This window comes from Gambusia affinis, linkage group LG03 (assembly GCF_019740435.1).
Source record: "Gambusia affinis linkage group LG03, SWU_Gaff_1.0, whole genome shotgun sequence".
NCBI lineage: Eukaryota > Metazoa > Chordata > Actinopteri > Cyprinodontiformes > Poeciliidae > Gambusia > Gambusia affinis.
In genome coordinates, this window is record NC_057870.1 from 7294731 (window position 1) to 7306596 (window position 11866).

Below are 11866 nucleotides of genomic sequence, written 5' to 3' on the forward strand. Positions count from 1 at the left end.
TCAGTGAGTTACAATAACATTCTTTGAGAAATTTGTACTATTCATTGGATTTTGCTTTGAAATATCTTGGAAGTGTGTTGTAGCGTTACATGGAGTGCAGGATTCATCAGACATCTAAGATGAGAGTGTAGTATTGCACGATTCCCCTGTGAAGAGTTGCGTCTTCATCCTGGGCATTTTAGTCGGTCCAGATTGACAAAGTGCAGTCGCTCGTCCGCCATCGGCCTGGAAGCTGTTTTAACATGCCCCTGTTGAAGAGAGACAAATATATTTTTAAGTTAAAATGCCCTGTATAGCCTTTATATTGCAAGTCAAATGCGTGCATGTGTGCCTGTTGCGTACCCGACTGCAGCACGGGCTGGAACTGTCCGGCCATGCAGATTTCCTCCTGCTTCTGCCGGACGACTCTCTGGATGGCTGGGGGAAGGCCGCGAGGGTTGCGGGAGAAGACCAGCGCGTAGCCGTCCTCGCAGCTTCCGTCCTCCTTAAGGGTGCGGCAGGCATATGTGATGGCGTAGTTGTCGTAGTCCGTGTCAATGACCCAGTAGTTGTCACCTAGCGAAGCAGAGAGAGATGTTTGTCTTGACTACACTGAGATTAGAGGAGGATGAAACATGCAGCTCTTGTAGGCTTACCGCCGCTGGACAGGTAGCTGGCCAACCCTTGGTAGTTCATGAACATCTTGCCTGGTGTGTTGGGGTCAGGTACTGAGTACTGAGCAGCCATGTCTGCACAGACAACCCAGAACCTGGAGATGGGATAGAGTAAAGAACATTTCAGCTGAAATGCTGGGAGTTGTGTGTTGTACAGATTTCAGTCTAGTAAGTTTAAAAAAATAAAACCAACCCAAAGAGAGTGACTCTGCCTCTGGAGGAGGCCACCATGGCACCGTCGTCCGCAACAGTGTACTCAGCAGAGATGTTGTCCTGCAGGAACAAACCCTCAGGGTCCTTCTTCTGCAGGGCGTACCATTTACCTGCATACTGCCAAGGAAAAAAGATAAACGGATACATTATCAGAGATTTCACCAGGTTAGTATGGCTTTACACAGAGTGTACAGCTGAATTAGCAAAATGCAAAAAAAAAAAAAACAATCACACTCTATGCTGATGATCTTGTTTGTTATAAGGAGAATGCTATTCTGGAAGTGGGAATAGAAGTTATTATGTACTCACCCTTTGGGGCTCAAAGTCTGGTTTAACTGTGAATCTGTCCACCACACAAGAGCCCAGGCTCTGCTCCACACAGGCCAGGAGAAGCATCACCAACCCAAAGAGCTGGAAGTCCATTCTAAGTCAAGCCAAGAAAGAAACCTGGTTGTCGTTCGCTTTTTGAAATCTCCGCATATGGCTTAAGAGTAGGACAAATCAGTTTCTCTAGCAATGGGAGTTTCTATAAACCTCTCATTGGTCCCCGAAGGCATCATTTCCTTACCTGAGGTGCAGAGGAGATCCACAGGAAGATTGCAGTTCAGAGATGTGTTGCCGTGTTTTTGCTGTGCCGAGAAGCCTGTGAGCCTTTTATACCGGAGCCACAGATGGGCTGTCTGATTATTCTCACTTCTTCAGCCTAAATGTAGATTTTAAATCTAGCATTAATCCAGTTATAGAAATCCCTGCCTGTAAGCTGATGAGCCTTCACGTTCAGGAGCATGCAGGCTTTATGTAATTTTTGCCAGGCTGCAGTTGATTATGGTGGATGCAAAGGAAGATTAAACTGGTTTGAACCCAGAGTCACGCTGCAAAGGTCCTGTGGTATTTTATGTGTAATATAATGAAATTAAAGATGCTTTTGAAATGTTGGACATTTTGTAATGTCCTGAAAATAAATATGTTTTTCAGGAAATTATTTTCATGTTTTATATTTACAAGTTGTTACATCCGGCAACTTTAAAATTAGGCTTGCAAACGTGTGTTTTTGTATTTCTTTAGCCATAAAAGGTGAGAATGAGATGGCCACCATGGAAACCAGCTATGAGTAATGTGTTATGTCAGTAGAGGTTCAGGTGTTTCCGTCTCCCGTCATCTTGTCTGGAAAAGCTGCCAGGTCTAATCCTAGGCTGAATGTCTGCTGCACAGAACTGCCAAAATGCATTTAATAAGGATAATACCTGTACATAAGCAAAGGATCTGTGAATTCAAAGATATTACTGTAAGTTGCTCCAGACATGAAAGTATTTTCTTTTTTTTTTTTTTTATCTTGGGTTTTCTGATTTGTGTAGAACCACAAACTGTGAGCAGAATATCTTGGTATTAGTTTGTTTTACCTGTCAAGACAAAACATCTGCACTTTGAGAAAATGCACTAAATTTAGATCCATCTAAATCTGAAACCACAGCAGCTGCTTGGCTCAGTTAACTAATCTGAGAACTGTAGATTTATCAACAATCTCTTGCAGAGGCGCCCTTCCTTAGCCAGAGGAGACGCCGGGTCGAACTGTTTATGGGGGCGTGTGAGGTCAGGTCTGGTGTGTGGGTGCAGGACAAAGTTGTGCAACAACAAGAGGTAAAAATACACGTTACGCATTTAAACCTAAACTCCTCACACCTTCATGGCAGATGAAGATTGATGTGATCTACGATAAAACCGAGGACGTAGTGATCTTACTACAGACTAGTAGTTTCTAAATTAGAAATTCTGATCATTTAAAATAGTGACGTATTAAATCATTTAAATTGGTGGTTTTCAGGACTAACCTTACAATTATAGTTTCTCAAGGTTTCTAGTTCTTTGTGTGAGGATTCAAAGAGTTTACTCAGGCTTTTAGAGAATATAAAGATAAGTTCTTTTAAAGAAATCAACATATTTTAACTAATCACCTTGGAGTTATAAAATACAAATAAAAACAGCCTACAAATAAATAAAAAAAACACCACACAGCTACTGTTAATTGGCGTGCGTTTACAACAGGGAACTCTTGATCAGCCAAATCTGGATAAGCGTTTTAACATGAGCAGGCAAACATCTGAATATATAACTGTGTGTAATAATGATAAAAATACAAGGCAGAATTTTCCATTCTGCAGAGATGATTCATTCACCTTTAGCTGTTTAGTAAAAATTACACTTTTCTTAATCAGCAAGCATTTAGCTTGGTTAATAAAATAAAACCTATGGGGTTTCATTAAATGTGCATAATATTAAAAACCATAATCAACCAGCTTTAATACATTAATTACTGATAATCTCTTCTTCTGAAAAAACAACAAGGAGCAGTGCCATGTATTTATTTTTTTAATACATTTAAAGAACAAAGTCATTTATGATGCTGTAAAAAGAGCCAGAGATCTAAAAGGTGTTTAAGTAAATGTACCTGATCTAAGTGGTTCCTCTTTAACATTGTTGCACCAACGATAAACTGAACAGTTATGGGGGAGGGAAAAAAATATATACATTTTATATTGTGTCCTTCTGTATTTATGAAATTTCTTCAATTCAAATATCAACATAAATTTCTGAGTGTAGCTGCATTTGAAGTGATTTCTTCTCATGCAACTAAATTACAGTTTCTGGGAAACTGGAGGAGGGGAGTTGTTTTCGTTGTGACAGTGAACACTTCCATAAAACAGCAGTGAACCAGCGTGGCCTGACTTTGCCACCGTTACTCCAGGAAGAGGTTGGAAAGTGGACAAGGACAAGGACGTCTCCAAAAAACAGTCCAGAGCTTTACTTCAGGATGGTGTCTTCATTAGCTGTGAGACGGAGGGTAAGAATGTAAAGAATTATGTAACAATATTTGGATTATGAACTTGATTTGTATATGAATAAGAGTGAAGATGTTACCTTCTGCTAACTGCTTGGCAATCTTCTCCTGCTCCTCTCGAGCTTTCTTCTCCTCCTCCTCAATCCTCCTTTCCTCGGCTGCAATGGGCTTCAGATAATCTGAGGAAGGTGAAGTCAGAGTTACAAACTAAGTCCAGTCCGAGTTTCCTTTCTAACTTGCTCAGTTTGGAGAGGATTAGTTGAAAACCATCCATGTACAAGATATAACTTGTTCAAGGTGGATATAATTAAAAAGATAATACTCCCACATATTAAAACTATATTTATTTCAGTTAATTTTATAGTCCCATGTTGTAGACACACTGGGAATTCAATGGGAGAAAGGTTCACGATTTAAACATTTAAATAAATTATTAGTGTGGCAAGTTACCAATCTGATTTACATATTCAAACTATCAGGTGACTATTATACATACTTGCTAAATTGTAAATTTTTTGGCTATTGTTACAATTTACACTATTTAAAATACACAGAGAATGCTAGTTTACCTAATCTAACCATGCCAACATCAGAAGTTGTACGATCATCTGGTCTTAAAATATTATCAAAACCATGTTTATTAGCAACTACTCTCAGATGTGATACGCAGTATGCATTGCTACTTCTATAAACAGTTAAAAATAGCTGTATGATGACTTCTTTAATAACTTACCATATCGCCGTTTACCGTAGACAATGCCAGCAATTAAAGCTGAATACCTGGCAGTCTGTAACAGAATCAAAATCATTCATTAGTGACAATTTCTAGCCAAATATAAACAGATTCCTTGTCATACACACTATGAACACTAGGGAGAGACAAGCGTTAAATGAATTGTAAAACATGTTCAAATTAAGCTAAATAACGTGAGTAAAACATAATATCACATGTCTTAAATATAAACGAAAAAACCTTTACAGTTGGAAAGTGGAAAAACGGAGCGCGTGCTTTGTTTTTAATTAACAATTAACTATCGTTTCATTGCAGGTAGCTCCAAAGTGTTAGCTTTAGCAACGTAAAATATGACACTCTGACACAAACATTTACTCTAGCGCTAATCAGGGTGTTATTTAGACGGACTGCAACACGCACTTCTTTGCTAATCTGGACTGAATGAAAGCCTATGCTATGTTTCCATTTACCCCATTCTTTTCGAGCTAATATATCCTGATTATAGTTAGCATGTTGGTGACTTCGGACGAGTTGCCAACTAAGTGTGGAGAATTACTCTAGCAGTTTTACACCAAATTACTTAATAAGCGTTTCTGTAACATATTTAACAGCACAAACCTTTATTAAAGGCGACACTGCAACAGGAGGAGCCATGGTTCAACAGCAGGCCGGCGGTTAGCAACAGAGGTCACTTTACCACCGTCGAGAGGAGAGTAGTCTTCTTCGGGGAAAGTCTTGCTCACCGCTTAATCTGTCACAATTGAACTGTTGCCATCTTCCGGACACAAATGGCTATGCAAGGGATTGTTGCTTCATTTAGCATGTCTTATTAAGCCCGACTGCATCTGCTAAAGAATTAAGTAGAATCAATTAAATTAAAGCAAATACAATTCCCTTTGCCTTACAGGAAACGATCCTGAGAAAAAATTAATAGAAAATTCAACATTTATAGTGACGCCAAACAAAAGACTACACGTGATTAAATGTTCACAGTAACTAGAGAACATTATTGTATTGTTTTGATTCTTTCTTGTGTGAAATGTGCAGCAGTAAGACATTTTCAATCATCTTTCGGAATAAAAACAGAGGATTTTTTTTTCATTTTATAGGTTCACTCAGGTGAACAACACGGATTTAGACTTTAAAATATGTATGTCACAAACAAATTAATTATATGAAAGTAAAAGCTTTAAAAATATTTTATGAAGTGGCCACCTATTTTACAAGTTTCTTTTATTGTTCCCTCATGAAAAGATGAACTTCCCTGCCTCTTATTTCTAAATGCACACATTTCATTCCCTCTGCCATTTAACTCCTTATCCTCTCTCCTCAAACTCAATTTCCCTTGGTATAACTGTTTATTTTAACAAAGAGCATTTCTACACAAACAACAAAAAAGTTGTTTAATTCACAACATTTTGAGTTATCTGTTTGTCGAAACAAATAAGGCTAGAGCCCTTCTGGGTTAATTGTTTGTAGGACCACCTTTCACTGTGATTACAGCTACATCTTCTGAATTATGTCTCCACACATTTGTCCATTTTCCCATCCGCCATGACCAGCTTCTTTGTCACCACTAAGGAAAAAAAAGCTTCCCCACAGCTTGATACTGCCAACATCATGTTTTAAATGGGCATGGCACATTGAGGTTGTTGATTCTTGATTCTTCTGTTTCCATGCAATCTTAATACTTTCAGCATACAACTATTTTCATTTAAAGTTTTGGCAGCACAATGTTTCTTTTCAAAATAATTAGAAATCTATATTTTTTTCTTGGTATCCTCACTTCCATCTCTGCTCATTTGTCATCTGTGTTTTTATATGCTGAGTCATGACGCAATTATTTCAGTACATGACTAGTAGCATACAACGAAATGATAGCATTTTTCTGAGATCTGTAAAAGATTATAAAACAAATACAAACGAAATAAATAAAGAAAACACATGGGTTCAGTAATATAAAATGTTTAATCTTTAATGCAGCAGTTTTATGCTTTTCAGTATTATTCAAAAGGTTCTTGAACAAGGTTCACAGATTACTCTAATTCATCTTAATCTTTTTCAGATTTAAAGGATAACAGCATCCATGCACTTAGGGCTTAGTTAATACCAGAGAGAGCACCCTTAACGTTCTAGATTGTAGAAAGTTGAAGATCTCAGTAGGAACGCGTCATGTTTCATCTCAATAACTGAAAGAAAGCCTGTGAGGTCAGAAGAAACGTGTTCTCTCCAAAAATATATTTTCTTTTACAGTCATTAAAGACACCTTAGTTAAAGCGAGATCAGAGTTTATTCAAAAAGACAGTAGTCTAATTTTGTTCCATACATTGCAGGTTTTTTAATCACACCACCGTCATTGGTGAAATCTCTGGATACTGCACAGTTTTGAAAAGCGGCACCGCTTTTTACAGGCAAGCATTTAACAATCTCTGAGATCCAGAGAAGGAGCACAAAATGAAAGCACATCAGCTGCTCTTACAAAAACAAAACAAAACAAAAAATGGTTTTCTCATTTATTTCCTGGTGCTTGTATAGAACCAGAAACATTCTTCATTTTCAACAACATAAACAACAACATCGTAATGTAGAAAAGAGTTGTTACTTACATTTCATATCTTGGCCTTGCTTTATTACAGTTTCCCTTGTAAACATTTCCCTCTATATCCTCACCCGAGCTTCACTGAAGCCACATCTCACAGAAATATTAATCTCCAAGATACTTCTTGTAAGGTTTCAGTGAAGTTTCTTGACACTGCTAAGCATATTAGGTCAAATATATACTATGCATTTAGTAGGTTTACAGATTAGTCATAAACTCTTTCATTCAAGACTTTGATTTTAAGAAAACGAGCAGATCTACAGTGTTTTGCAAATTTATTCAAACCCCTGTGATGTTCCAGCTAAAGTTGGTGCTACAAAGTATTGACTTAAATTGACTAAACACTAAACACAGACTTTTATTTTTAAAAACCTTTCATGCCCAGAAGTTTAAGAGGTTTAAAAACCTTCTTCAATGCAGTGCAGTACTGTAAGAATATGGTGAATATTGTATGCTTCTTATACTTGACAATTAATTAAAAATGATTTCCAAACTTTCTTGTTTTTTCAAGGAATCTCTGCTGACCTTCCCGCTTCAAATACTTCTTCCTGCCACTAGGTGGCCCTAGAGAGACTGCAGAATGTCATCTCACTGGAGTGCATCGCCAGTTGTTTTTCCAAACATATTTCATGCAGTTTCCCCAAAAATCCTTCTTCAAAAACGGAATCAGTGTTGACTTCCAAAGCAGCTGCTGAGCGAATTAATTGTCCTCTTGGCAAATCTCACCTTCCCACGCTTCTTGAGGCAGGCTGTGTACTGGTTGGATTTAAGTTTGGAGTAATAGTCAGAGAACTTGTTGAAGAGGATGGAAATAGGCAGGCCGTTGAGGATGATTCCAAACGCGATACAAACGAAGGCGAAGACGCGACCCAGCACGGTCTCCGGGTACACATCTCCGTAGCCCACAGTGGAGATGCTCACCTATAGAGAGAGAGAGAGAGAGAGAGGAGGGGAGTCATTCATAAGAGACACTGAGATTACATTGTTAATTGATATACCATGACCGGCTTTGAGTACTGCTGATTTGTTTCCTTTCGTTTGAGGGAGACAGCTTGGGTCAAATGATGGAAACATGGATACAGTTGGCTAATTAGGACAATTATCCCAATAAATATCACAGCTGGTGGTGAAACGGACGAATCAGGCTGAGCTTCTGGAAGAACCGCAACCTCCTACTGGATTTGTTCATGTCAGTCGTTGGTAAATAACCTATCCGTTTTCAGCATAACATACATTAGGTTGTATAATAAATATGTTCGGTTTCAACAGTAAATATCGTTTTCTGCTTCTGCGCCGTAGCACTCTCACAGTAAGAACTGGTCTGTTGCGGCAATTCCATGTTAGTTAGAATATTTTTGATCCAAACTATCTTTCCACAACATCCAGTCATACTTGAATGAGACACTGTAAACAAACTGCAGCAAAGGTGACTCAGAAGTGGTTGGTTGAGTGACTCATTTTTTTCTGCAGCAGCGAGCTCTGTACACTCGTCCGTTCATCGTATCCATTAGTATCTGGGGATTACCATTTCCTTCTACCGGATTACAAGCAAGATTCCACCACCTGCTCAGAGAGTCAGTGCATTGATCTGTTAATGGGTTTAATTGTGGCAGATGGGCAGGCTCTGTCACCAGAGTGGTGTGTAAACAGTCTGAGGTCATTGTTTAAACTAAAACCATCTTTCTGCAAATAAAACGACTCATAACCTGATTTTTCTGCATCATTTATCAAAATCAAAATGAAATAAAATTTTATTTGTATAGCACATTTCAGCAGCAAGGCATTTCAAAGTGCTCTACATCATATCAAGCACAGAAACACAATGCAACATAGAATCAACAATCAAAATATGTCATTACGTCAAGTTCCATCAATAAATTCGTAATTGACTACGTTTCAAATACAACTCTAAACAAGTTGGTTTTTAGTCGAGATTGAAAGGAAGTCAGTGTTTCAGCTGTTTTACAGTTTTCTGGAAGTTTGTTCCAGATTTGTGGTGCAAAGAAGCTGAATGCTGCTTCTCCTCATTTGGTTCTGGTTCTGGGGATGCAGAGCAGAACCAGAACCAGAAGACCTGAGAGGTCTGGAAGGTTGATACAACAGCAGCAAATCTTTAATGTATTGTGGTGCTAAACCATTCAGTGATTTATAAACTAACAACAGTATTTTAAAGTCTATTCTTTGAGCTACAGGGAGCCAGTGGATGGACTTTAAAACTGGTGTTATGTGCTCTATCTTCCTGGTTTTAGTGAGAACGCCAGCAGCAGCATTCTGGATCAGCTGCAGCTGTTTGATTGATTTGTTGGACAGACCTGTGAAGACGCCGTTACAATAATCAATACGACTGAAGATAAACGCATGGATGAGTTTCTCTAGATCTGGCTGAGATATTAGTCCTTTAATCCTGGAAATGTTCTTCAGGTGATAGAAGGCCGACTTTGTAACCGTCTTACCTGTCTGACACATGAACATGTCGTGGATTTATGAGAAACGATTCTACTCCTGTGCACTGGTGTAATAGCTGGTCTAACTAATTTTCACAAAGATATACTTACAGCTGCCCACCACCATGCATGAGGAATGCTGGTGAAGTTAGTCTGCGGCATGTCATGCTCCACAGTGAAAACCATGGCAGAAAAGCTGAAGATGCCCATAGCGATAAACAGGAAGAGGCAGCCCACTTGTTGGTAGCACTGGCGCAGAGTGAAGCCAAACGCCCTCAGACCGGTGGAGTGGCGAGCTAGCTTCAGGATTCGAAAGATTCGCATCAGTCTCATGATCCTCAACACTTGCCCCAGCTTGCCCACCTGCCCCACCGCCTTTATGTCAGCCTCGTGCTTCATGTAGTTTTCCTCGTTGTCGAAGAACTCCAGGATGCCCTGCAGGTATTGCGGCAGGATGGCGATGAGGTCCACTGTGTTGAGGACACTCCTGCTGAAGGATCTGAGATCAGGTGTGGATATAAGACGCAGCACATACTCCATGGTAAAGAAAGCAATGCATATGGACTCTGCATATTCACAATAAGTCTTGCCACTTAAGTGACCGGCGTGGGTTTTGTACTGCATCTCCTCCACCGTGTTGAGGGTCATGGCCACCAGGGAGATCAGGACAAAAAGACTGGAGGCCACGGCCATAATCTTCGCCTTGACAGAAGAAAAAGGCTTCTCCATCAAGTTCCATATCGCTCGACGTATCTGACCCATGAACATGTCGTGGAACAGTTCCTCATTCTCCTCGATCTCCACCTCAGCCTCCAGTTCCCTCTGGATCTTTAGCTGGTCATTCAGCTCGTCTTGCCTCTCCTCGAAGGAGATGCGGCAGCAGCGGTTGGTGTTTTTGATCCTCACTCCCCAGTAGTTGATCTCCTCCAGGAAGTTGCGGGGACAAAGCTCATCTTTGATCCACAACACACCCGTCCTGTAGAAGTTGAAGATGCTGTGGAAGACCTCAGGATCCCTGTCAAAGAAGTACTCATTGCTAGTCACTATGTAGTCGTCACACAAGTCCAACTTCATGTTGTGATCTGTGTACGTGGCCAGTCGTCCTATCCTGGTCTTGGGGTACTTTGCTGCCATTTTGTAGGCTATTTGATAGGGCTTTCCCCCGACATTGATGTTGATCACGTAGTTCTTCTTGGAGGGTGATACCTGCCTGGAGAAGCTGAATGGGCCCCCCTCCTCTTCTTCTTCCTCATACTCGGCGTAAATATCATAGATGTCCCTGCTCAGTTCTTGCATAGAGTTCCATGTCTTCACACAGCTCTCCTTGGCTAGCGGGTAAACAACCTCAGAAGGTCTTCGAGAGGCATCCGAGTCTGTGACTTTGTAGTTGGGAAAGAGGCTCTGCCTCCTGTTCCACAAGTTTCCTGCCTTTTTGGTGCTCCCCATGGTGATCACCAGTGTACAACACGGCAAAGAGAGGACATTGACTGACTAACCAGCATTACTGCTAATACCCCCTTTACCTAAGCATGCAGGACATGAGCAGGACGCCTCATGTCCCCATTAATGTTGCTGACTGGGAGAATCCGCATACTTACAGGGCATCTAAATACCATTATCCTCTGCTGAGCTGCTCTGCAGACATGACAGTGGTTGTGCTGCATATCCCAGGAAGGCATGTTTAGGAAGATTCCAACTTGTCCAAAGTATTTTATTACCTCACGTTGGAGAGTGTCAAACAATTTTGGTAATTGTCAAACATAAACAGTCAAAGCTGTGCAGGGATTTTAATCTTTTATGATCCCCGTGGATTACACTGGTGAAATCGAACTGGTTTTATGTCTATTAATTTCGTGCTTGCTTGAGAAAATCACAGCAAAAATAAGAATTTAATAATTACTTGAAAATTAAAATAGATTGATTTTATGTCCCTTTTTTTAAAGAATGAGACAGAAAATTATTTGCATGGTTTTTGAGCTTGTCTGATGTTTCCTAGGAGAGGGGAAATAAAGGAATCTGTTAAATTCATAGAAAACCCCAAGCATTAGCTTACTTTCCATGGGGGAGGTGTGGTACTTTGGATATAAAATCTGATGTTTTATTGGCAGAAGTTGTTCCTCTTTTTAAGACATTTACTATGTGGTAAGAATAATTAATTCAGGAAGGGTTAGCCTGGGAAGGTCCTTTGTGTAACATAACTTTACTGCCCCATTAATCCTCTCATTGGCTATCAGATTATCACCTCACACTCCTATCACCAGCCTGGTGACCAGAAGTGTCACCCAACAAGGCTGACATCAACCATAATGTGGTTTTCACTGAGCTTTCATGTATCATTATCCTTCCAGCTCCCGATAATAGGTAAAAGCAGGTACAGAATAATTTAAG

The 11866-nt window shown here is 39.9% G+C and overlaps 2 protein-coding genes across 3 annotated transcripts; both read right to left on the reverse strand.

Annotated features, from left to right (window-relative positions):
• Window positions 1-128: 128 nt before the first annotated feature.
• Window positions 129-2483, reverse strand: LOC122827760 (purpurin-like). 2 transcript variants are annotated; one of them, XM_044110730.1, is made up of 5 exons: window positions 1435-2483; window positions 1176-1290; window positions 847-983; window positions 636-748; window positions 129-555 (listed from the first exon to the last, which is right to left on the reverse strand). In XM_044110730.1, exons 2-5 carry the CDS (start codon window positions 1287-1289, stop codon window positions 179-181), a joined length of 741 nt encoding a protein of 246 aa, XP_043966665.1. In that variant the 5' UTR covers window position 1290; window positions 1435-2483; the 3' UTR covers window positions 129-178. The 2 variants fall into 2 exon arrangements, with proteins under 2 accessions (XP_043966665.1, XP_043966666.1); XM_044110731.1 differs by having other exon boundaries at window positions 158-248; window positions 343-555; window positions 1176-2478.
• A 4284-nt stretch (window positions 2484-6767) lies between these two features.
• On the reverse strand, window positions 6768-10946 carry LOC122828155 (potassium voltage-gated channel subfamily V member 2-like). Its single transcript, XM_044111462.1, has 2 exons — window positions 9590-10946; window positions 6768-7955 (listed from the first exon to the last, which is right to left on the reverse strand). The coding sequence occupies exons 1-2, from the start codon at window positions 10922-10924 to the stop codon at window positions 7701-7703; spliced, it is 1590 nt and encodes a 529-aa protein (XP_043967397.1). The 5' UTR covers window positions 10925-10946; the 3' UTR covers window positions 6768-7700.
• Between the last annotated feature and the right edge of the window lie 920 nt (window positions 10947-11866).

What these genes read in the sequence shown, in the direction of transcription:
- LOC122827760 (XM_044110730.1), bottom strand. Translation starts at nt 1,289, where the DNA reads ATGGACTTCCAGCTCTTTGGGTTGGTGATGCTTCTCCTGGCCTGTGTG. An exon ending in CAGACTTTGAGCCCCAAAGG is followed by an intron (nt 984 to 1,175) that starts GTGAGTACATAA and finishes TTTCCTTGGCAG; the next exon opens with TATGCAGGTAAATGGTACGC. An exon ending in GGCAGAGTCACTCTCTTTGG is followed by an intron (nt 749 to 846) that starts GTTGGTTTTATT and finishes TCCCATCTCCAG; the next exon opens with GTTCTGGGTTGTCTGTGCAG.
- LOC122828155 (XM_044111462.1), bottom strand. Translation starts at nt 10,924, where the DNA reads ATGGGGAGCACCAAAAAGGCAGGAAACTTGTGGAACAGGAGGCAGAGC. An exon ending in ATGCATGGTGGTGGGCAGCT is followed by an intron (nt 7,956 to 9,589) that starts GTAAGTATATCT and finishes CTCTCTCTATAG; the next exon opens with GTGAGCATCTCCACTGTGGG.